General features: G+C 43.2%; 1 protein-coding gene across 1 annotated transcript in view; it reads left to right on the top strand.

Moving 5' to 3' along the window:
* The first annotated feature begins 294 nt into the window (after positions 1-294).
* TMEFF2 (transmembrane protein with EGF like and two follistatin like domains 2) overlaps positions 295-23,154 on the top strand; it is a 238,350-nt gene continuing 215,490 nt past the window's right edge. The window contains exons 1-4 of the mRNA XM_081095144.1: positions 295-834; positions 3,539-3,648; positions 13,832-13,961; positions 20,747-20,773. Coding sequence (XP_080951270.1) covers positions 663-834; positions 3,539-3,648; positions 13,832-13,961; positions 20,747-20,773 — 439 coding nt within the window. The 5' untranslated portion in view covers positions 295-662. The remainder of the gene's footprint in view (positions 835-3,538; positions 3,649-13,831; positions 13,962-20,746; positions 20,774-23,154) is intronic.

The following is a 23,154-nucleotide window of genomic DNA, read 5'->3' as shown; positions in this document are numbered from 1 at the left end:
GCGGCCCCCGCGCTCGGGGCGGGCGGAGAGCGGGAGGACGGGGGGCGAACTAGGAAGGTGTGGGACGCGCCCCCAGAAGCCGGCGGTGTGCCCTCGCGCCCTCCCCGCCTGGCACCACCCGGGCCCGCGCCTGGCCAGCGGGCCCCTCGGTGGCCGCCGCCGCCGCCGCCTCCTGGCACCTCCTCGCCGACCCCGCCCTCCTGGGACCTGCATCCCGCTCCGCCAATCAGCGCGCGCCTGCCGCTGCCCACGTGACCCCGGGCGGGCTCAGGACCTGCTGCTTCCCCAGCGCCGGAGGGATGCGGGCGGCAGAGCGCGAGCGGCGGCGGCGTGACTGCGGGGCGCCCTGACTCGCCCTCCGCCGGCCTCCCCGGGCTCCCCTCCTCGGGCCGGCACCCCGGCCCCCCGGCTCCCCGGAGCCCCCCCTATGGCCGCGGCGGCCCGCGTCCCCGGCGTGGCTTCCCCGCGGACGCCCCGCTCGCCGAGCCGGGTCGCTGGATGTTGCTGAAACTCCGGAGACCATGCGCGGAGCCGGCCGCCGCCTCGCCGCCCGGAGCCCCTGCCCCCGCCGCCCGCGGGAGGCTCAGTAGCCCGCTGCCCGGCCCCCGCGACCGCCCGTCCCCGAGGAGCCGAGAGCCGCTGCGGAGCCGCGCCGACTAGCCATGCTGCCCGCCGAGTCCCCGCGGCCGGGCGGCGGCTGGACGCTGGGCGAGGGCGTCTGCTGGCTGCTGCTGCTGCCCGTCCTGCTGCTCCTGGTCGCCCGCCCCGCCAGGCTCGCGGCGTTCCCCACCTCCCTGAGCGACTGCCAGACGCCCACGGGCTGGAACTGCTCCGGTGAGTCCCGGTCCGGCTCGGCCCGAACCCTGCACCCGCGGGGAGCACGCGCCTCCCTGCCCGGACCTGCCCCGCCGGGCGCGCGCCCAGCCCCCGCACCCCCCCACCCCCCAGGCCCCGAGCCCCGGAGCAGCCCGCCCTCCGCCCGGAGGGGCCCGGGGAGCTGCTCCCGGCCGGGGAGGGCGGGGGCGGGAGGGGGGTGCGGGGGAGGGGAGGGCGCAGGTGTGAGGACCTCCGCATCCTTGCACTTGAATGCGGATGGCGAGGCTTTGGAGGGCGACTAAACTGGATGGTCCTGTGGACTCGCTGAAAAGAGCATCGGTCCTTGGGGAAACACTAACACGGAATCTTTAATATCCTTAAAGAAAGAAAAAGTCCAGCTAGAATGAGCTAGAAATAACTTTAGGAGAGAGAACCAACGAGAGAGCAAACCATCAAATGGTGACCGCAGGGACACGCTGATTCCTGGCGAAAGTGCAGCGAGGGCACTGGTCTCCGTTCCAGACCAGGTCTCGCAGATTCTAAGGAGCTTGGGTCTCCAGACATTCAATTTCTTCCCTCCCTTCCTCCCTCCTTCCCTCCCTCCTTCCACCCCTCCCTCCCTCCCTCCCTCCATCCCTCCCTCCATCCCTCCATCTCTTCCTCCTTCCCTCTCTCCTTCCCTCTCTCCTTCCCTCCATCTCTACCTTCCTCTCTCCCTCCTTCCATCCCTCCCTCCCTCCCTCCATCCCTCCATCTCTTCCTCCCTCCCTCTCTCCCTCCCTCTCTCTTTCCTTCTCTCCCTCCTTCCCTCCTTCCCTCTCTCCTTCCCTCTCTCCCTCCCTCTCTCCCTCCTTCCCTCTCTCCTTCCCTCTCTGCTTCCCTCTCTCCTTCCCCCCTCCCTCCCTCCCTCTCTCTCTTCCTCTCTCCTTCCCTCCCTCTCCCCTTCCCTCCCTCTCCCCTTCCCTCCTTCCCTCCCTAACCCCTCTCCCTCCCTCTCTCTCCTTGGCTGCAAAAGACCTTGCTTGGGCAGCCCACAGACGCCTCTCCTGCCCCCCACCCCACCCCCCCAAGCTCCTGGTGGCGCAGGGAAGTTGAGGAAAGAATCATTCACACGCAGGGCTCCCAGGCCCGGCGTGGGCAGGACCCAGCCGCTGGTTCACGCGCCCGGGTGCAGGGAACGAGGGAACCGGACCGACCCGGTGGGCAGGGCTGACCCCTCCAGTGCTGAGCGGACCTCCTGAGCGATCGGGCGCTCTTCCTTCTCCCGGGGCCCTTGGGGGTCCGAGAGCCGGGCTTGGCCGGCTTTGCTGGGCTGAAGCCTCATGAAGCCCCCCGCCCGCCCGGGTGGAAGTTGCTGCTCTCCTCTCCAGCTGCCTTAGCCTTTCGGAGTGAGAGGGGCAGCCCTCAGCGCGCCCGGGAGGGCGATGCTAGTCCCTTGGCATTTTCAGCTCCATCAGAAGCCGGTATTGTCCCGCAGGCCTGGGCTGTTCTAGCTTTAGCAAGCGGGCATGCCATTTTCCAGCTTCTGTCCCCGTGGTCCTTCTGCAGTTGAGTCTGGCTGTGGATGGAGCGGCGTTGGGAGCATGCATGTGAGCTGAAGCGCAGGGAACTTCGGGAGGACGGCATGACCAACTGTAACTTACAGGGCGGAAGCATAGAGCCCCGGGCTCTTGGTGATATAAATTACCGAGAAAAATCACTGTGCATCATTGTAGTGTGGGCTCTGTAAATACCAGTTAAGATTTGCAACCCTATTTGGTTTGGGTCAATAGATTGCTTTGTTCTGTTGTTAACAATTTCTAAATTTGGCGTTTTTCTAAAACTCAACATGTTTTCTGTAACTTACTCCTGCGTGGTTCACGTGTGCATGTGTGTCATTTCGGAAAGACGAATTCCCACTTAGCCGTCAGGTGCTTTATCACAGGAATATGAAACAACCTGCAAAATCAATTGTTTGAGATGGTGATAGCTTTGTAGTCCAACATGACCGGTTTGCTTCATCCCTCACTGGAGTATTATTTTAGAGATTGAGGTTGGCAATGAAGAAATTCATTATTAGCCGGATATCTTAAAGGGATCTGCAGGAGCTAGAGAGAATGGACTGGCTTTCCAGGCAGATTGTCAAGACCCGGGCACCCCCACCCTTACCCCTGTTAACTTACGGGGGATCAATCTTCATTCGAGCCAGACAGACCATCACAGCAAACACTGCGCCTGTTTATCTTTATTATTTGGGGCTTTGTTTCCTCTTTGTCTGGAGAAACTCCAAATAAGGGGTTGTTTCAGACCGTAAAGCAAGAGGATGATTAAAGATGGAGAACTGGTGAAATGTCATTCAGAGATCATCACTAGTTCTCTTTAAAAATGTGGCCTGTGGGGATCAGAAACTATAGTTCACTTAATGAGAAAACAGTAAGGAAGCCAGGAAGCCAGTGTTGAGTATCCATTCAGCATTGTCAGTTTCAACCCAAGCTAAAATAAAAGAGCACTACTAAAAAAAAAAAAAAAAAAAAAAGATATTAAAAGAGAAAGGCAATGTGAAAAAAAGAAACAAATATTGATTACTTAATTAGATTCTTTTTAGGTTATCAATAGAATGCCCTTGCAATACAGCTGTGGTTGTCTGAATTAAAATTTAGGGTAGTTAAAGCTTCAAGAGACCACTGTTTTTGTTAAAGTCTATGACAGTTTTAATGACTGGAGTGTCCTCTTTACATTTGAGGCTACGACGACCGAGAAAATGATCTCTTCCTCTGTGACACCAACACCTGTAAATTTGACGGGGAGTGCTTAAGGATTGGAGACACTGTGACTTGCGTCTGTCAGTTCAAGGTAAGAAGTCTGCTGTTTGCATCTTCTAATTCATTATTGAGACTACCAAGTGAGGATCTCCCTTTGCAACCCATCTCTTGGCAGCTCATGGCCGTGCAGGCTAAAAGGCAAGCTGGCACCAAGCAGGCACGGGGAGGGAGCCGTCTGGTGTCAGGAAGGCACCATTTTTTTTTTTTTAGAAATGCATATGCCACAGTTAGACATGCCATAGAGGTAGAAGGTTCCAGGGTGTTCCTCTGGTGTGCCAAAGGAAAATCATGTGTCTGTGTCTCTCCCGGCATGCATTTTATCAGTCAGCTACTAGGGCTAATAGTCAACAGCCAGTGGGAGTGTGGACCTGGACTTTTGTTCCTTTTTAAAAATGTTTTATTTTATTTTAGTTTTTCCATCGCCACTTGTCCCCTCTATGCCCTCTTCCACCCCCACCCCTACCCTGGCAATTCCCACACTGTTGTCCATGCCCATGAGTTCTCTCTCTCTCTTTTCTTTTTTTGCTCAGTCCCTCTACCCTCACCCCTGGACCCAGGAGCTAGCTACCTCCCCTCTATGAGTTTGCCTCTATTTTGCTTGATGGTTCAGTTTGTTTATTACACGCCATAGGAGTGAAATCATGTGCTCTTTGTCTTCCTCTGACTGGCTTAATTTCACATATTGTTCCCATTTGATTGGGGCTATCGTCTTCGGAGCAAATTGCACTCTGTTTGCATGTTCTTCGCTCTTATTATCCTGGCAATCTGGTGAAGTTTTTAAATGAACTCCTTCGTAATGTGACTTCAGAACTATTGTGTTAGTTTGGGAAATCATGGAACTTGTTCATATACGTCAATGCACCATGGGTGCCAGATGCAATTATAAATGAATCTCCCAGAAATCCGAAAGAGCACAGATAGCCACAAGTGGTTTCATAAACAGGAGAAAGATGGCCTTTACTGCATGTTAAAAAAATAAATGCAAATAAAAAGAGATTACAGCACTGTTGTAATCAAAACTAGATTATCAGTAATTATTGATGATAGAACTATTAATGTCATTATTATAGTCATCATCTAACAAATGCTTCCTACCATGTAAATTATAAACCTGCATTTCTCTCAAAATGTTTACATAATCATACGGAACTTCAAATATCATACTAATGTCTTATATTCACCTTTGAGTGTTACTGAATTATTGTAAATACACATGAATTCTCACATTAGGTTCAACCAGGAAATATTTGCATTAACAAAACTATATAGGTAGGATTGGGGAAAACTTTTTTAAGATTGTAAAAGCAATTAATAAGGATATAGAACAAATAAGAACATTAAACATCAAGTTCAGGTCTAAATGTTTGTTATAGTAGTTAATATTTAGATTATTGATGAAATTTAAATATTTTAGATTGAATTCAATCTTCCTGTGAGAGAGAGAAGAGAATTCACAATTAACTATACTTTGGTTTATAGATAAACTAAAAGCTTCTTGGATATTATTTTCTTCTTTATAAAAAAAAAAAAAACACAATGAAACTGATACTTGTAAAGCACACTACCTCCTGGTGGGTGAGCACTGCTATGACCAGCCCTAATCTTGTAGACCAGTGGTTCTCAACCTGTGGGTCACGACCCCTTTGGCGTTTGAACGACCCTTTCACAGGGGTCGCCTAAGACCATCCTGCATATCAGATATTTGCATTATGATTCATAACAGTAGCAACATTACAGTTATGAAGTAGCAACGAAAATAATTTATGGTTGGGTCATAACATGAGGAACTGTATTTAAAGGGCCAGAAGGTTGAGAACCACTGTTGTAGACCGTTCCATAGTGTTAGAAACAAATTCCTGCATATTTAATATGCTTGTGACACCACCCCGTTGGTTTCCAGCCACAATGAACTACATACTAATAAGAGAGATAGAACATGAGAATCTCAATTCAGACTTTCCCCAAATGTTAACTGAAGGGAAAATACAATTGAACAAATCATTAAAGACCCACAGAATTTGGTGGATTTCTTTCACTTTCAGTGTGTGATTCCTATAAATGTGTCTTATTTTCATAACCAAGGGTAGCCATAAGAAGTGAGCTCATGTACAGTGTATAATGAATCAAGGAGAATGTTCCTGAAATGGAGAGTGATAATTCTACAGATTCCGAAAAGGGGGGGAAGGGGGGAGGGAGGAGTTCACAACATTCTGGAGGATGCATGCTACTAAAGGAAAATGTACAATTTTCTTATTAAAGGAATGGTGTTCAGTTTTCAGGTCCCACAGAGGGTTTTGGTAAAACTTTTATCAACAAAAAGATTTGTGTTTTCCATGCGTTGGTCAGCCAGCTAAATATGTCATTAATTTAAACAGTCCTTGAGTGTAATAGATGGAGGGAGGGAGGGAGGACTGCAAGTTTGAATACGAAATGAGAAATGTAAATGTTCTTTTCCTAATGCCTGTAGCATTTTAAGTGTATTGCTAGATCACTACTGCCATTAGTTTATGCTCTACACTGGTTGTCAGTGTGTCAGGAGAAAAGAAACATTATCTTAGTGGAATATTTAGACTCTGCACCTACCAAGAATCTACAATGGCTGGATTCAGTAGAAGATCAAAGAAAATGAACAAGTTGTACAAAGTATAGAAGATAGGCTATTTTGGGCTAAGAGTATCTGGAGTCAGTCTTTTCCCAATACTTTTCAATGGATTTGAGTGTTTTTATTTAATTCCCTGGTATCTGATAGAGCAGTGGTTCTCAACCTTCCTAATGCCGCGACCCTTTAATACAGTTCCTCATGTTGTGGGACCCCCAATTTCATTGTTACAAATTGAACATAATTAAAGCATAGTGATTAATCACAAAAACAATATGTAATTATATATGTGTGTTCTGATGGTCTTAGGCGACCCCTGTGAAAGGATCATTAGACCCCCAAAGGGGTCGCGACCCACAGGTTCAGAACCACTGTGATAGAGAGATTTCCTAAAAATCTATTGTCTTATGTACTATTTTGATCAATAAAAGGTCATAATTCTTTCATTCCATTAACGTACACACTATCATCTTTTTGGCTGAGAGATAAATTTCAAAGAGAAATGGGTGTATGTGTATATAATCTAAAATGTTTTCCAATTTAGATTTTTATTGGAGCACTAAAGTGAACATGTAGTTCCTTCATTTCTTTAATTTTTATTTTATTTAGTTATATTTATAATTGAATTGATTGGGGTGACACGGATTAACAAGATTCTATAGGTTCCAGTTGCATGATTCTACAACACGTCCCCTGTACACGGTAACGTGTGTTCGCCACCCAGGTCAAGTCTCCATCATTGCCATTTGCCCCCCCACACCCTCCTCTACTACCCCACCTCCTCTGCCCCCCAGCCCCTACAAGTACCACACTGTTGTCTGTGTCCATGAGTTTTTTTCTCTTTTTTTTCCTTTTTTGCTCAATGCCTTCTCCCCACTCCCTCCCCCAGCTGTCAGCCTGCTCTCTGAAAGGAGCCAGTCAGAGAAAAGGCAAGAGCCGCAGGATTTCCCTCGTATGTGGAATCTAATGAACAAAGCGAACTAACAAGCAAGATAGAGGGAGACTCACAGACGGAGAGCCTTCACCTCTTTTCCAATTTACAATCAATGTATCCTCCCTTCAAACATATCCAATGGTCCCTGTGTCCTGGTGGGAATGAAACCAAGGGTAGCACTGAACCCTAGGTACTATGCCTTTTCCCATATATACATACCTATGACAGTTTAATGTATAAAGGAGGCGCAGTAAGTGATGAGCAGCAATAACTATAATAAAATAGACAAATTAAAGCATAGACTGTAGTAGAAGTTACGTCCATGTGTTCTGCCCCTCACACACAGTGTCTTGTACTGTGTTTACCTTATCACGTAAAGGTAAAGGAAGCACTTTATGGCACATCCGGGTTGCCAGCAGCACCCTGTTGTGCTTGAGGCCATTTAGTAAAATAAGGGTGATGTGAACACAAGCACTGCGATGCCCAGCAGTTGAGCTGATAACCAAGGTAGCTGCTAAGTGACTAATGGGCAGGGAGCCCCTGGACAATGGGATGATTCACACCCGGTGGGATGGCCTGGGTTGGTGTGAGCTTTTCTCACGCTCTGCAGAAAGGCGCCCCATTTGAAAGCAATGGATTTGATTTCGAGAATTTTCAGTTTAATATTTTCCAACTGATATTAACCGCTGGTAACTGAAATCATGGAGGGACTTCTATATCTCATTTATTTCTCACAACTGAGTGAAATAATTATTTTCTCTTTTTAAAGATGAGGAAGTTAAGGCCCATCAATATAATAACTTAACACTGAGTGGTGATCCTGAAGCAAGAATGGAGTCCTTTGACACGAAGCCAAATATTTTCCTAGAATATTATACATGCTAATAAAAATATTAGTAATAACTACAAAAGTACAAATTTACTGTGGAGGACTCTTAATGTCACAAGTAGTACAACCACCCTGGCCAGTGTGGCTCAGTTGGTTGAGCATTGCCCCATGCACCAAGGGGTCCCTGGTTCGATTCCCCTTCAAGGCACATGTCCCAGTTTGGTGCTCGATCCTCAGTAGGGGGCATGCAGGAGGCAGCCAATTGATGTTTCTCTCTCATTGAAGTTTCTCTCTCTCTCCCCCTCTCCCCGTCTTTCCTTAAAATCAATGAAAACATATTTCTTAAAAAGTAGTGCAACGAATTCTTAGGTGATGATATGAGTTCCAGAAATGGGTTTCAACCTTGTGTATCCTACATTCCCATCCGTATACCAAGGGGTGTGCTGGGCTATCTGGTAAATCATTTGTGGGGATGAAAATTTAGAGACAATGGAGGGATGGATAGATAAGTGGATAGATGGATGGATGAAAGGAGAAAAGGAAGGAAGGAGGGAAGGAAGGAAGGAGGGAAGGAAATATGGAAGGAAGGAGGGAAGGAAGGAAGGAAGGAAGGAAGACATGCAGTTATTCATATATAACACTGGACAAACAATGATCAATTATCACTTTATAATTTAAAAATATGATGAAGCCTTAATGTGTTCTGGGTATTACTCACCCAAACATTCAACTTTTTTATCTAATAAGCCATGTTTTAGATCTGCAATTATTCCACTTACTAGGACTGCATAACAAGTTTTCCAGAACTTAGTGGCACAAAACAATGAACAATATTTTGCTTATGAATCTGTAATTGGACATGGCTTAATGGAGACAGCTCATTTCTTCTCCCCTGGGCGTTGGCTGAGTGAGGGAGGGAACTGGAAGGTTTGATTCTGTGCTCATGTCTGACTGTCAGCTGGGAACCTTGGTCCTTTTCTGTGAATCTCTCTGTATGGACTAGTTTGGGTTTCCTCAGAGCACAGTGGCTGGATTTCAAGGGCAAGCATCCATAGAGAGAAAGAATCAGGTAGAAGCTGGATCCTTTAATGACCTAGCACCATAGTCACAGGCCTGCCCACTCTTAAAATCATAAAAATGTTTCCATATACAGAAACATACATCGATGCAGAGACATAGAAGCATGGAACTGACTGTGGAATCTCAGAGGGAAGGCAGGGGTGGGTGGATGGGTGGGTGGGAAAAGATCAACCAAACATGTTGTATGCATAACCCATGGTCACAGACAATAGGGTGGTGAAGGCTTGGGGGGGCGGGGGGACTTGAGGGCAGGCTAGAAAGGGTCAATGGGGAGGAAAAAGGAGACATATATAGTATTTTCAACAATAGAGATTTTTTTTTTAATTTTTAAAATAAAATAATTAAAAAAAATAAAAGTAGTCACAGAGAAAGAAGTAAAAGATAGCTATGAAATGATCAAAGGGTTGGGCCATAATGCAGACTTTTTATTTTTTTCTCTTTTGGAAGAGAAACATAGTATATCTAAAAAATGATTCCCAAGCCTGGAACAACTGGGAATATAGCAGGATTCACTTAACATCTGTGGAGAGCCTTCTACATGCCAGATTCTAGGGAAGGTGCAGACAGTATATAAAATAGAAGTTATGCATAGTTTCTAGATGCTGAAATCTCAGCTAAATGAGATCCTTACTAACCAAACAAGTAATCATTCACATAGAAACTTCTCACATACATTTTTTGTCCATTTATAGCAAAATGAATTTCGTATATTCTAGTGTCAAGTCATGGAATCTGCCAGTGTGGCGTGAGCCGCTTTCTTCAGCAATGTGGGCATTTTGGAACACAACCATTCTACTGAAAAACACATATTTGGAAAATAAACTTAGGAGTCTAAGACATCTTACGAGAAATAGAATCACTTTTTCCCCCGAGAGGAAGTTTGTACAACACATACATTTATGGGCCTAACCATCTGGGCCCGAGTCTTATTTCTTCTCTCACCAGCCAACTCCGTAGCCTTTAGCAAGTCACTTAACATCTGAATATGTCCCTTCATTTTCAACTGAGCAGTATTATGATTACCACTAAAAAACTATTCCAAACAACTTGGCATATTTTAATGTAGCAGTGAGCTTATTTTTATGCTAGGCTTTTCCTGTTTTAATTTATTTTTCTAATTTTAGACATGCATGTTTAAGAGTCGATGTTGGATGGTGATGGCTCTGCCAGTGAAAACACAAATTGTTTCTATTTCTTTTTATAAGTAAATAGTACAAAGTGTTTTAAAAACATGACTCCGTTAACCCTCCTCAATGCCCCCGTTAACCATTTCAAATGGGGAAACTGAGGCATAAACTTGTTAAATGTGTCATCGTTGAGTGATCTACACAAAGTCCTACAGCAAGGCAGTGAGAGAATGGGGAGAGGCTGGGATGAGATATCACTCCTGAGCCTTCGTGACGTAGCGGATGCTGCCTCCACTGGGATTCTTACCAGTGAGTGCCAGGCGCGGCCCCAGGCCGGAGCATCCCGCTGACAGTCCACAGCTGAGCTCTCCGCAGCTCCGGACTAAGCTGCCTCCCGGCGTGTGCAGGGAGCTGGAGCTTTCAGCACTGCTCGCATGTGGCGCGCCACTCCCCTCAGACGTGGCATATGAGCACGTTATCAGTTTATTCGATATTTTAAGATGCATCTCAGCCTTGTGTACGAGCACTCCCAGCCCTACATTCGAGTCATCTGCGGAGGCAGAGGAGGAGGATAAATAGGGAAACTCAGGGAATCAGAGAGGAAAACGTGGACCCAAATAATCAACACACCAAGTATTGTAACCAGGGCTGGAGGCAGAGATGGGAAGGTAACCAGTGACAGGAATGCGAGGACCCCGCATGCGAGGCTGACCAGTCCAGTCACCCGCCCTGGTTAGGACTCCTGCCTACTGCAGGGCCACCAGGTCCACTGACTGTGTCACCAGGTGTTTACTCTTTACAGTCTCCCCTCCACTTGCTCAGGCACCCTTGTGGTGTCGGTGAGCCCTCATAAGTCCTCTCTAGGTTCTCCTGCCCCTGGTCCTGAACACACCACCTTGTCAAGCTCCCATCCATCCTCCCGGCCATGCCTCTGGCATGAGCACCAGCCCCCCTCATGGGTGTCTCCTCAGCACCGCTCACTGGACGATTCAGCTTTCACTGACATTGTGTTGTTGCCTTTTTTCTGCAGTAATGAAGATGTTCAGGCCTGTGGTTGGTCGATTTTCAGATGTAGGCAATATATATATTTATCCTTATGTATGTAGAAAGCATACGGACGTACACATGTATCACCTGACCAGAATTAGTTATTGAGTTAAAGATTCTCATTAGCAGCATTTCCAATCAAAACAGTTTTTGTTTTTTTTAAAATATATTTTATTGATTTTTTACAGAGAGGAAGGGAGAGAGATAGAGAGTTAGAAACATCGATGAGAGAGAAACATCGATTAGCCGCCTCCTGCACATCTCCTACTGGGGATGTGCCCGCAACCAAGGTACATGCCCTTGACTGGAATCGAACCTGGGACCTTTCAGTGCTCGGACCGACGCTCTATCCACTGAGCCAAACCGGTTTTGGCTCAAAACAGTTTTTAAAATATAATCATGTAGACAGACTGAGTCTGGGAGCCAATAATGTAACTGTGGAAAGGAATTATTGTAGAGAGTGTTATCCAGAATGACTAGATTAGAAATTGTTGAAATAAAGATTTCTAAAATATGCCATATTTTAAATAATTAAATCATTTTAATAATATTTAATTGCTAAATGAATATGATTTAATGTCTAAATCGCCATATTAGCAATTACAGTGATTCTATTCTAATATTAGTGTCATTGAATTTGGATTTACTATTGGGAGAAAAGTATATCACTGTTAATAAAAAACTATATTTAAATTTTTCATTAGTTGATACCAAAATACGGCTCATAAAATGACTTTCATTTCAGAGAACATTGACTTATACCATTGTAAAGTGTTAGGATGATTAAGCCAATTTTACATAAAGGCAAAGAGCAACAGATAACTGGTTGATTGGGAGGGAGAAATTACAGATGTCATAAGGAAATAGAGTAAAAAATAAATCTCAGGTTTTATCATCAGATTGTAACTTTATTGAGAATTTCCTCTTTTGTTGCATAAATCCTTGAGTTGAATTTACCTTATGGTAGGATTTTAGGTTTATTACCACATATATATTAAACCTTTCCTAGGCATCTCACTAGATCATTGGTTTATTGCAAAGTGTTATGCATTTATGACACATTAAAAATCCAAATATTTTAACAAGAAGTAGAAGACAGCAAAGTGCTTTCACATACATGTGTATATCTGATTGGCTCTGCTCAGTTTTGGGCATAGGTGGGGTATTTGTAAATAATCATCTTCATCCTTATATTTGTTGTGATTAAACAATGAAATGCATCTATAGTGGTCATCACGAGATAATCATCTCTGGCATAGTTCGAAGGCCTGGGACACAGCCAAGTACCTCCAATGCCTTAGGCCAGTGGTCAGCAAACTGCAGCTCGTGAGCCACATGCGGCTCTTTGGCCCCTTGAGTGTGGCTCTTCCACAAAATACCACGTGCGGGCATGCATGTATAGTGTGATTGAAACTTCATGGCCCATGTGCAGAAGTCGGTATTTTGTGGAAGGCCACACTCAAGGTGCCAAAGAGCCGTATGTGGTTCGCGAGCCGCAGTTTGCCGACCACTGCCTTAGGCTGTGATTATATTATGACTAGAGGCCTGATGCACGAAGATTCGTGCAAGAATAGGTCTTTCTTCCCCTGGCTGCCGGCACCACCTTCGCTTCAGCCCGGAGCTGCCTTCCGCCTTTGCACGCTGCCCAGAGGCCTGCAGCAGCGAGGGCAGGGTGGAACGCCTGCATCATTGCCATGGCGACGAAGCAAGCTTCCTGGTCCAGCTGCTGCCATCTTTGTTGCGTCAATTTGCATATTCCCTCCTTATTGGCTGTGGGCACCGCCGTCTTTGTTGCGAAGTGATGGTCAATTTGCATATTCCGTCTTTATTAGATAGGATGAGTGTCCCTTGCAGGTTGCCTGATTTCCATTGTAAAATGTGTACTTCTTAATAATAAGACTTTCTTTAAACTGAACTTTTCTCTTTATGAAATATATAATAGTCATAGTTTTGAATAGTCAATAAAGTTTACATGTAGTTCATTAGTTGCTAAATTTTTTTCCTGTACTTCATTTCTCTCTACACTGTATCTACATCAATATCCCATATCTAATGATATAAAAAATTAAGTGGTAATCCAAGGGTCTTATCAAATACTTAGAAATTTATAAAGATTAAAATTCAACAGAAAAAAAAAATTATGCTAAAGAGTGGCTGAATTCTCTGGCATTTCAGTTAGACACTTTTGCTCTCCAAATATAGACATTGCCTATTTCCTAATAGCTTTTAGTACTGTAGCATGTTTTCTTTTTCCCACCAAGCCCGATGGGCCATGTGTCAGAAAAACAGTATTAAATAATATTGGTAATATTTGTTGCTATCTCTTTTTCGTATTGCTTGTCCGATCACTTTGCTGGAATTGCCTGATCAATTTAGAAGGCTCCTTTTCAATCTGAATCAAACGACTGGCTGGCTGGCTTGGCATTGCTTTTGTGTGCCTTTGAATGATTCCCTTGCAAGGTCAAAGACGATTGGAGGCAATGAGGATCGCTGAGAGGAAGACAGGCGCTTCCTACTGTAAATGATGATTTCTGTTCGCGAAGTCAGAGCTGCGCGGACCCGGGTGCTAACCACAGGCGTCCCTCTGTGTCTCCCCAGTGCAACAGCGACTACGTGCCGGTGTGCGGCTCCAACGGGGAGAGCTACCAGAACGAGTGCTACCTGCGCCAGGCGGCCTGCAAGCAGCAGAGCGAGATACTCGTGGCGGCGGAGGGCTCGTGCGCCACCGGTATGTCTGTGACCCTGACGACTCCCTGAACCTGCTGGATGGATTCCCAGCCCCAAAACCTTGCCTTGCTTTTTTTTTTTTGTTATCTTCAGATAATAATTCAGACTATGTATTGGCTAGACAAGCCTGTATTCCTTTGTGCAAAGCGTACCTTACTCTTAGTCTTGTTGCATTTCAGATCATTTCTGGAAGAGAAAATCTACCATGAGGGTGTTGGTAGATTTTATTTTTTTAAGTTGGTCTTTTTGTTGAAAGTATTACAGCTGGCCCCCTTTCCTTCCTCACTGAGCCCCTACACCCCATCCCGCCCCCTCTCCAGGCCTTCCCCACACTGTGATTTTGGTAGGTTTAATACAAATGTTATTTAATGAAGTGCAGACAGTTGACTAATATTATTAAAAATCTAGATTGAGCACCCAGTTCTCAAATATACAGACACCTCTCTATGCATGGGTGCATTTGTACGTTTTGAGTAATAGCATTGTCTGCTGGATTTGGGCTTGGAAGACAAGAAGATGCTAAGGTTAGCAGCTCTGCAAAATGCCCTCCAGCCGTTTAGTAGATTGTGGTGAAGACTGTATTGGTGGTGGACGTTGCTTCTGATGACACCTGTCCTTCCTGACACAGGCAGCCTGGGACTGCACAGCGCTCTGAGTGAGAGTGTGAAAGCACTCTGTACAGAGAGTGAGGGAAAGAATAACTTACAAAGTCACAGATAATGCTCTTTAGCTTGTCAGGTTTCCCTTTTGTATACAGTGGCTCTCAGAGCCGAACAGCATCGCAGGCAGGGAAAACGCCCACCCCAATGAGCAGAGCCTGACTCGCGAAAGCAGTGCTTTACAATGAAGCCGAGTTCTCACAGTAGCTGTGAGACATTGAAATCACACACGTCAAAGAAACCTTTGTCCTGTGATAGTTGTCCTTAATGGCAAGTATGCATCTTTCTGGAAAGTCAACATTCCTGAGGACAATAGAGGCATGGCCAGGAAAAAATAATATTGCTATAAAATATGAACTGCCTTCAATGCAATTAGGGAATAGTGCCAGGAGACATCTGTTGTATTGAAAATTCCTCTTGGGTAACAGGTATTTCTATTCCAGGGAACTGTGTTAACAGTTCTGTGCATGCTGGCTGGGGCAGGGTGGTAAATGAGAAAGAAGACGGTTTCATATTCTTGAAAAGGTTATCTCAAGCCTATCATCGATGGATTGTTAGTAATTGATAATGTTCTGATATTGTGCTGGTGACAACCACAGTTTCTAAGAATTAGCAGAAGAGAAAAGCATCCGTCATCATGGACAGCAATGCAGGCTTTCCGGTTTGGGTTTTAGTTTTTAAGTAGTTTTTTCTCCTACGGGATTCTTTGCCTCACGATGTGGATGTCCTTTTGGAAGGGTGACTGGGGGGTGGGGGGAGGAGCTGGGCTGGTTGGTGCTCCACTCACTTCTTATTTGCCAGAGCAAACCGATCGTTGCTACTCCACCTGTGAGTGAAAGTGACAGCAAGAAGTGAGAGTTATAGAACCTTCCCCAGTAGGAGAGGAGGAGGATCAATATGCTACTCTCAGAGCAGGGCTGGGGGAACTAGAAAGGAAGGCGCAGAGCAAACAAATTATGAAAAATCAATCCATCTACCATATCTAATGAAGAAAAAGTGAAAAATAGGACTTAGGGCAAATGGAATAGAAGAAAAAAAGATGAAGTAACTGCTGACTCCCAGAAGCCAAGAACCAGCAAGGACTAAGGGAGGGATTAGTCAAATACCAACAAGGACTAAAGGAGGGATTTGCTTATTCAGGATCATATAGGACAGCTGTCTCTGACAGTAGCCAAGTGGTAATCAGTGGACAATACCCCTAATAAGCATTCATGAAGCTGTGATTATGACTAACGACGTTTGGTAACAAAATCTCTCTTACCTGCCAGCCTCTAAGTTCTTGTCAGCGTATGCAGTTGCATCCATCTGATTCATTCACATCTCCCCATTCTGGTCCCTTCTGCGTTGGTTATACTATGAAAATAAATACTGAACCACGGAGAAAACTTAATCACAATTGATAAGCCAGCCATAGCTCATTCATAGACTTAGGTTTCTCCAGGATTTAATTAGTAAGCCAGGATTGCTGAATGCCTCCTCCATTGACTTGTACATCTAAAAGGGTTTTGATCTGAATAATGATGGAGGGACCAAAGTAACTTTGATTAACCAGGTCTGACTCTAAATAAATTGGGATTCTGACTTTGGGTCTAAAGGAGATCCTTACTCTTTTCTTTGTAAATTTTCCATTTATTTTCTAATGCTGTTTGACACTGGGTGGAGGTGGCAAGATGTGATCTCTAGGAAAAAAAAAGGCAGTAAAAGATGTGGCTGTATCTTTATCACACAGAGGGGTGGGCAAAAGTAGGCTTACAGTCACGAGTCTGCGAAACACCATTAATAAAGCAAATGTAATAAGCATAACCTGCGTGTCTTTTTCCAGATGAGCAGCTGCAAACCCACTTTTGCCCACCCCATATTTCATTGAACATCAACATCATTTTTGGTCCAGAAAATGGTTTTCTGTTGGGCAGTCTGGTCAACAGCCTCACTGTCTATTTCACTTTCTTGCCTTATAAGAAATGCGTTGACTAGGAGCCCAGATTCAAGCCCAGTCACATGACTTTTTTTTCTTAGGTGTTTCTGTCTCACTAATAAGGTTTTAGTGGTCACTTCTCCCTTGTTTGCCGAAATGACTCATCTTATAGTAATCATCAAAGCTTTCCATCACCAGTGCATTGTGATGCCATGAGCTTCAGTGACTGTTTTTCCTTTCTTTCCTAAATACTCAATATGGGGCAAATAAGATGCAGATTATCTTATGAACCAAACTGCATGAATTTTTTTTTTTTTGAAATATACGTGGGAAATACAAGCCGAAATTCTACTGCCATTTTCTTGATTTCCCCCAGCAATGTGTATTTATAAGGAAACCTATAGATGAATAGGCAACATGTTTACTCAGAAATCTAATTATTGTGTTTCAGGTGCAGTGTTAAGCATTTAAAAGAGGATATTGTGTAGTAAGTCTCAAATAGCCCAACGGGATGCACATTGCTATTGCCATTGACTAGAGGATGAATAAGCTTAGGAAGGTTGAATAACATTCCTTATGTCATCCAGTGAGTAATATTCTAATTTTTGGAGCTTGGAATCCTTCAGCTTTCACACATTTCCTCTTATATTCATGTAAGGATGGAAAACTAAACAAGATATGGGCTTTGAGTTAAAGAAGCTTATGGTCTAGTGCAGCGGTTCTCAACCTGTGGGTCGCGACCCCTTTGGGGGTTGAATGACCCTTTCACAGGGGTCGCCTAAGACCATCGGAAAACACATATATAATTACATATTGTTTTTGTGATTAATCACTATGCTTTAATTATGTTCAATTTGTAACAATGAAAATACATCCTGCAGATCAGATATTTACATGACGATTCATAATAGTAGCAAAATTACAGTTATGAAGTAGCAACGAAAATAATTTTTGGTTGGGGAATCACCACAACATGAGGAACTCTATTAAAGGGTCGTGGCACTAGGAAGGTTGAGAACCACTGGTCTAGTGGGAAAAAAATAAAACTATACACATTCAACTAAAGCACAGGTAGAATGTATTAGTGCTATAATCATATAACCTGTTGTTAGCCCCTGATTATTGTAAATAATACTGAATTAAGGTTTCGATTCATTCAAATAAAATCAGTTAAAATTTTATTTGGGAAGGTATGCAAAAAGGAGATTTGATAAGCATTGGTCATTTAAACACTGTCCTGTCCAGAAGTGATGGTGCCATGGCTTATGATTATCAGTTAAGTTGACAGGACTGTTCTACTCTGGAAACGAATGCATCAGCCTTTTTTGATCTGTTGCAATTAAATAGTCAGATTATATGATTACCCAAAGAACTTGTATGCCTATATGCATAACCCATATACACAATAGTGTGGTGAAGGCCTGGAGGTGGGGGGAGCGGGGTGGAGAGGGCCAATGGGAGGAAAAAAGGGGACATCTGTAATACTTTCATCAATAAAGATGAAATTTTTAAAAATCCTTATTTTCTATACTTATTACAAAAGGTTTTTACTCTTTTTTAAAATATATATATTTTATTGATTTTTTTTTTACAGAGAGGAAGGGAGAGGGATAGAGAGTGAAAAGCATCGATGAGAGAGAAACATCGATCAGCTGCCTCCTGCACACTCCCCACTGGGGATGTGCCCTTGACCAGAATCGAACCTGGGACCCTTGAGTCTGCTGGCCGATGTTCTATCCACTGAGCCAAACCAGTTAGGGGCAAAGGGTTTTTATTCTAAACTAGAGGCCCAGTGCACGAAATTCGTGCACGGGGGGGGGGGGTCCCTCAGCCCGGCCTACATCCTCTTGCGTTCGGGTCCCCTTGTGGGAAGTCTGACTGCCAGTTTATGCCCCATCCCACAGGAACCCTTGCGGGATCAGGCATAAACTGGCAGTTGGACATCCCTCTTGCATCCCGCTCATCTGCCTGCCTGCCTGATCGCCCCTAACCACTTTCCTGCCTGCCTGATTGCCCCTAACTACTCTGCCTGCCTGCCTGATCACCTTTAACCACTCGCCTGCCTGGCTGATCACCCCTAACTGCTTGCCTGCCTGCCTCATAGCCCCTAACAGCCTCTGCAAGCCTGCCTGATCACCTCTAACTGCTTGCCTGCCTTCCTGATCGCCCCTAACCACTTTCCTGCCTGCCTGATTGCCCCTAACTACTCTGCCTGCCTGCCTCATTGCCCCTAACCACTCTGTCTGCCTGCCTGATCACCCCTAACCCCTCTGCCTGCCTGCCTGATCACCTTTAACCACTCGCCTGCCTGGCTGATCACCCCTAACTGCTTGCCTGCCTGCCTCATAGCCCCTAACAGCCTCTGCAAGCCTGCCTGATCACCTCTAACTGCTTGCCTGCCTTCCTGATCGCCCCTAACCACTTTCCTGCCTGCCTGATTGCCCCTAACTACTCTGCCTGCCTGCCTCATTGCCCCTAACCACTCTGTCTGCCTGCCTGATCACCCCTAACCCCTCTGCCTGCCTGCCTGATCACCTTTAACCACTCGCCTGCCTGGCTGATCACCCCTAACTGCTTGCCTGCCTGCCTCATAGCCCCTAACAGCCTCTGCAAGCCTGCCTGATCACCTCTAACTGCTTGCCTGCCTTCCTGATCGCCCCTAACCACTCACCTGCCTGCCTGATCACCCCTAACTGCTCACCTGCCTGCCTGGTCGCCTCTAACCCCTCTGCCTGCCTGCCTGCCTGATCGCCCCTAACTGCTCGCCTGCCTGCCTGATCACTCCTAACCGCCTCTGCCTTGGCCCCTGCCTCTGCAGCTTCGTCCGGAATGACGTCGGAAGGTCATTCAGCTGTCCAGTCTAATTAGCATATTACATTTTTGTTATTATAGATTGTTTTACCAACTAGCTTATCTTTCAAAAAAGGATATGATGGCCCAGAAACATGAGCCTTAGTCATATTAGCAGTTCATTAAAGATGACATTTTTATACAGTTAGATCCTGTGAATTTTGTTAATATGAGTTTCCACCAAGGCTGGCAATTCCAACTACCGCTCCTTCATGGCTGACTAATGCCTAACATGCCAAGGAAGGCTATTGAGGAGGCATCCATTCTTCCGTGTGTGTTGGTCGTCTGTGGATTTTCATACACTATGCTTCTTTTCATGCAGTGCCTCTCAATAAAGTGTCATGGTGGCAAGTTTTGCTTTCATTGGAATAAAATATCAACCACAACTTTACAGAAGTGGCATTTGATATAGTTCTTAAACTCTGGTTAAGATTTCAACGTGAGATGAGGGCATACCAGGCAGAGAATACCAGTACTAGTCTTATTTCCCAGTATTAATATCAAAGGTACATAACCTAATGTATTTAAGTGGGAAAGAAGTATGCAGGTAGAAGGAAGGCAATGTCTGTTCACTTAACAGGTGGGAGCAGATGGAATCTCAATGCTGTTGACTCCAACTAGAAAATTGGGTGCTTCTAGGAACTGTCAGAAATAGACACCTCTGGCCAGTTGTACTCATGTAGGAGGGACGGGCGGGAAGGGATGGAGAGAGAAAAATGCAGAAGAGAGATTGCTTTTTATTGCGAGCACCACCTAGGGTGTATTCAGTTTTAAGCACAAACACAAAGTTAGTTAATCTCACTCTTCTACTGATTTCAAAGACAAGGAATGCTCTTGGTGGCTGATAGACTCATTCACAATTGTGGCATTTGGAATACATATTAACATTTATATAAAAAGAGATTTATTTTTAAACTGTTTTTCTCTTTGTGCATATGCAATTTTCAAGAATATAAAGCTTAATTACGAGTTTATTTGCTACATGTCAGACTGTTTAAATTCTAAGTCTCACTGATTGTTATAAGCATCTCATTTTCAAATTTTTTGTTTTTCTTAATGGCACCAGATTTATCCTGATTAAAACTAAAATGAGAGATTTTACACGGTCAAGTTTCGGAATTATTTTAAAACTAGATAATCCTTTTTAAATAAAATTTAAGCATGAAAGTAATAGAGAATTTATTTTATAAGTTATGCTATAGAAATTAAATTGATGTGAATACATATTTTCAGATTAAATAATAGGACTTTTCTCAATTATATTACTGTCTTAGTGAAGAAAGTAAACATGAACTAAAATATCATAAATAGTTTTAAGTATGTTTTTCAAGCAAAAATAAAATATTTCTTTTTTCCTCCCAGATGCAGGATCCGGATCTGGAGATGGAGGTAGGAGTTGCCTTTTTACATATTTGAAGACTTTCATGTGAATATTACTTGTGGTTGTTTACTTATATATTTGCTATTATAAATATTTGAAAGGAATTTACAAGTTGCATTTTAGGAAAGGAGAAAACAAAAATATATCATTATCCTTAATAAGTAAATGTATGTACTATGCAAATTATTTGATACATTTATGAATTATACTTAAGAATTCTGTCTCCATCTAATCTTCATTGTTTACTTATTTGTTTGTGTCTGAGTTATAAATGCATGTCAAAACTTCCTAACAGAAGATTTCAAGCATATTTGTCAAGGCAAAAAGAACTCATGAAAAAATAATTTAAATAATTGTTTTTTTATAATATTGATATTAATTACCAGGTATTAATATTAACACATACATAACTATATTGTAAACAGGTTCTACATTATCAGATTAATAATTTGAAACTGGAGGAAGTTGAGCTCCTAAAAGGAAAGTAAAAGAATATAAACACAATTTAGACCAATGAAAATGGGATAGTATCTTTACTTTGATTAAATCTATATTTATTTTTACTAAAATAAGATACAGAGATGTTTTCATTATTTAATTGTATGTTTGAGGAAGTGTATAAGGTAAGAGAGAGCCAGAAACTTTAAAAATTTGATCTCAAGTACTTACCGACAAGATTTTATGTATGGATTGAACCTTCATTGTATATTTCCCAAAATGCTTTTCAAATGAAATTAGGCAAAAATTCCAGCTTTATGCCCAATAAGAAAAAAAACAACACACAAAACTAGATATAATTTCAACAGGAACAATAAGAAAACAATGAATAAAAACATAAATATTCTCAAGGCGTGGCTTAAGGAGTATAAACTGATTAAATATGATTAATATATGATTCCAAGTAAATTTTGGTCTTTAAATGTGGAGTTTGATAATGTAGAGAAAAGAGGGCTGTGAGTTCAGGAAACTCTACTGCATATCTTATCTAGTTCAGGCAGTGCATTACAAATGATCAAGTAGCCTTATGTAATGAAAGGCTTAAATAGTTCAAATAAGCAATACCCAGAGAACACAATTAGAGCAGTATATTAGAGCACAGTTTTTTCCCAGGAAGACTAAAACGAGACAGGATTTAAGACTTAGTACCATGACAGCATAAAATATATTAATATTACATGGCATTGGACAGTCATTTGATGTATGGATAAGGCTACTTCTAAGAAATTTTGTCTCCCTCCCCCCCCTCTGGCTGATGAATATAGTATTTCTAAGAAAGTTTCCCTAGCAGTTTGAAAAGAAGAGCTTAGAAGAGCAAATTTTATCTTAAAGAAATAGAAAAAGAAAGAAGATAGTTCCTTGAGTAGGTGTTTCACTATTAGAATGTTAAGCAGTGAATCAATTTTAAAAGTATTGCTTTTGTAAAGAAATAGTTTCTGTGAAAAATTCTGCTTAGTTCCCAGCTATTTAGTCTTATGTGTAGACTATCTAATTTTGCAGATATTGTGTTGAGCTTCCACTTTTCACAAAACAACTCTTGGTAATTATTTTAGCATCTTTGAAAACAAAATAGATTACAGAACACAGAATACCTTCATTGCTCTTTCTGTGAAAACAGCATGATATACTTTTTTCTGTTTGGCTCTCATATCATACATCATCTTTTAATATTTATCTTTTTAATAATAAGACATGCTTTATGTTTAGTTCCCAGCTTTCATTCATTGCAATTAGCATACTAGTGAAAGCGAAGTCAACCTCATTCTTCAATGTTGCATTTTATATTAAAATATTTGACTCATGATGCAGTCCTGTATTCTGAGTAAGGTGATTTTGTGTAGAAAAAATTGTTAATCTCATGAATATGATGTTTATAACTTAAGCTTATGCACTAGTTGGAAACACTACTCTTTCCTTATTTTCTTCTCTTTTTGTTCTTTTTACTCTTCCTTTCAATTATAGGTGCTTTATTGTAACTTACGGGAGGGCGGGGGGAGGAAAGCAACTTCTTAAGCGATAACTGCTAAAAAAAAAAAAAAAAAAAAAAAAAAAGATAACTGCTTTAGAACAAAGCATAGAGCCCATTTACTTCTGAATTACATGCTTTTAAAATAGTTGTTCTGAAAATTGTGGTAATGAATATTTACTCCTGGTCACATGAACTAATTTTTAAATAAGTGACTGAAGTTTTATTTTAACTGATTTTTTTTTTTTACACTCTGTGTTCCTTTGCTCTGAAATACGAATGGATTTAATTTCCTTTAATTTTTTTACTACATTACAAAATGCCAAAAAAGCTCAATAACTTGAACCTAGAAATCTAGGTTAGAATAACCTGCAGGATGGTTCACATGTACATTGGATGGTGCATGAAGCATGTGTGACTCACTAC

Source organism: Myotis nattereri (genome assembly GCF_964212035.1).
Source record: "Myotis nattereri genome assembly, chromosome: 7".
NCBI lineage: Eukaryota > Metazoa > Chordata > Mammalia > Chiroptera > Vespertilionidae > Myotis > Myotis nattereri.
Note: the sequence above shows the minus strand (reverse complement) of the source record. Positions and strands in the feature narration are given on the sequence as shown.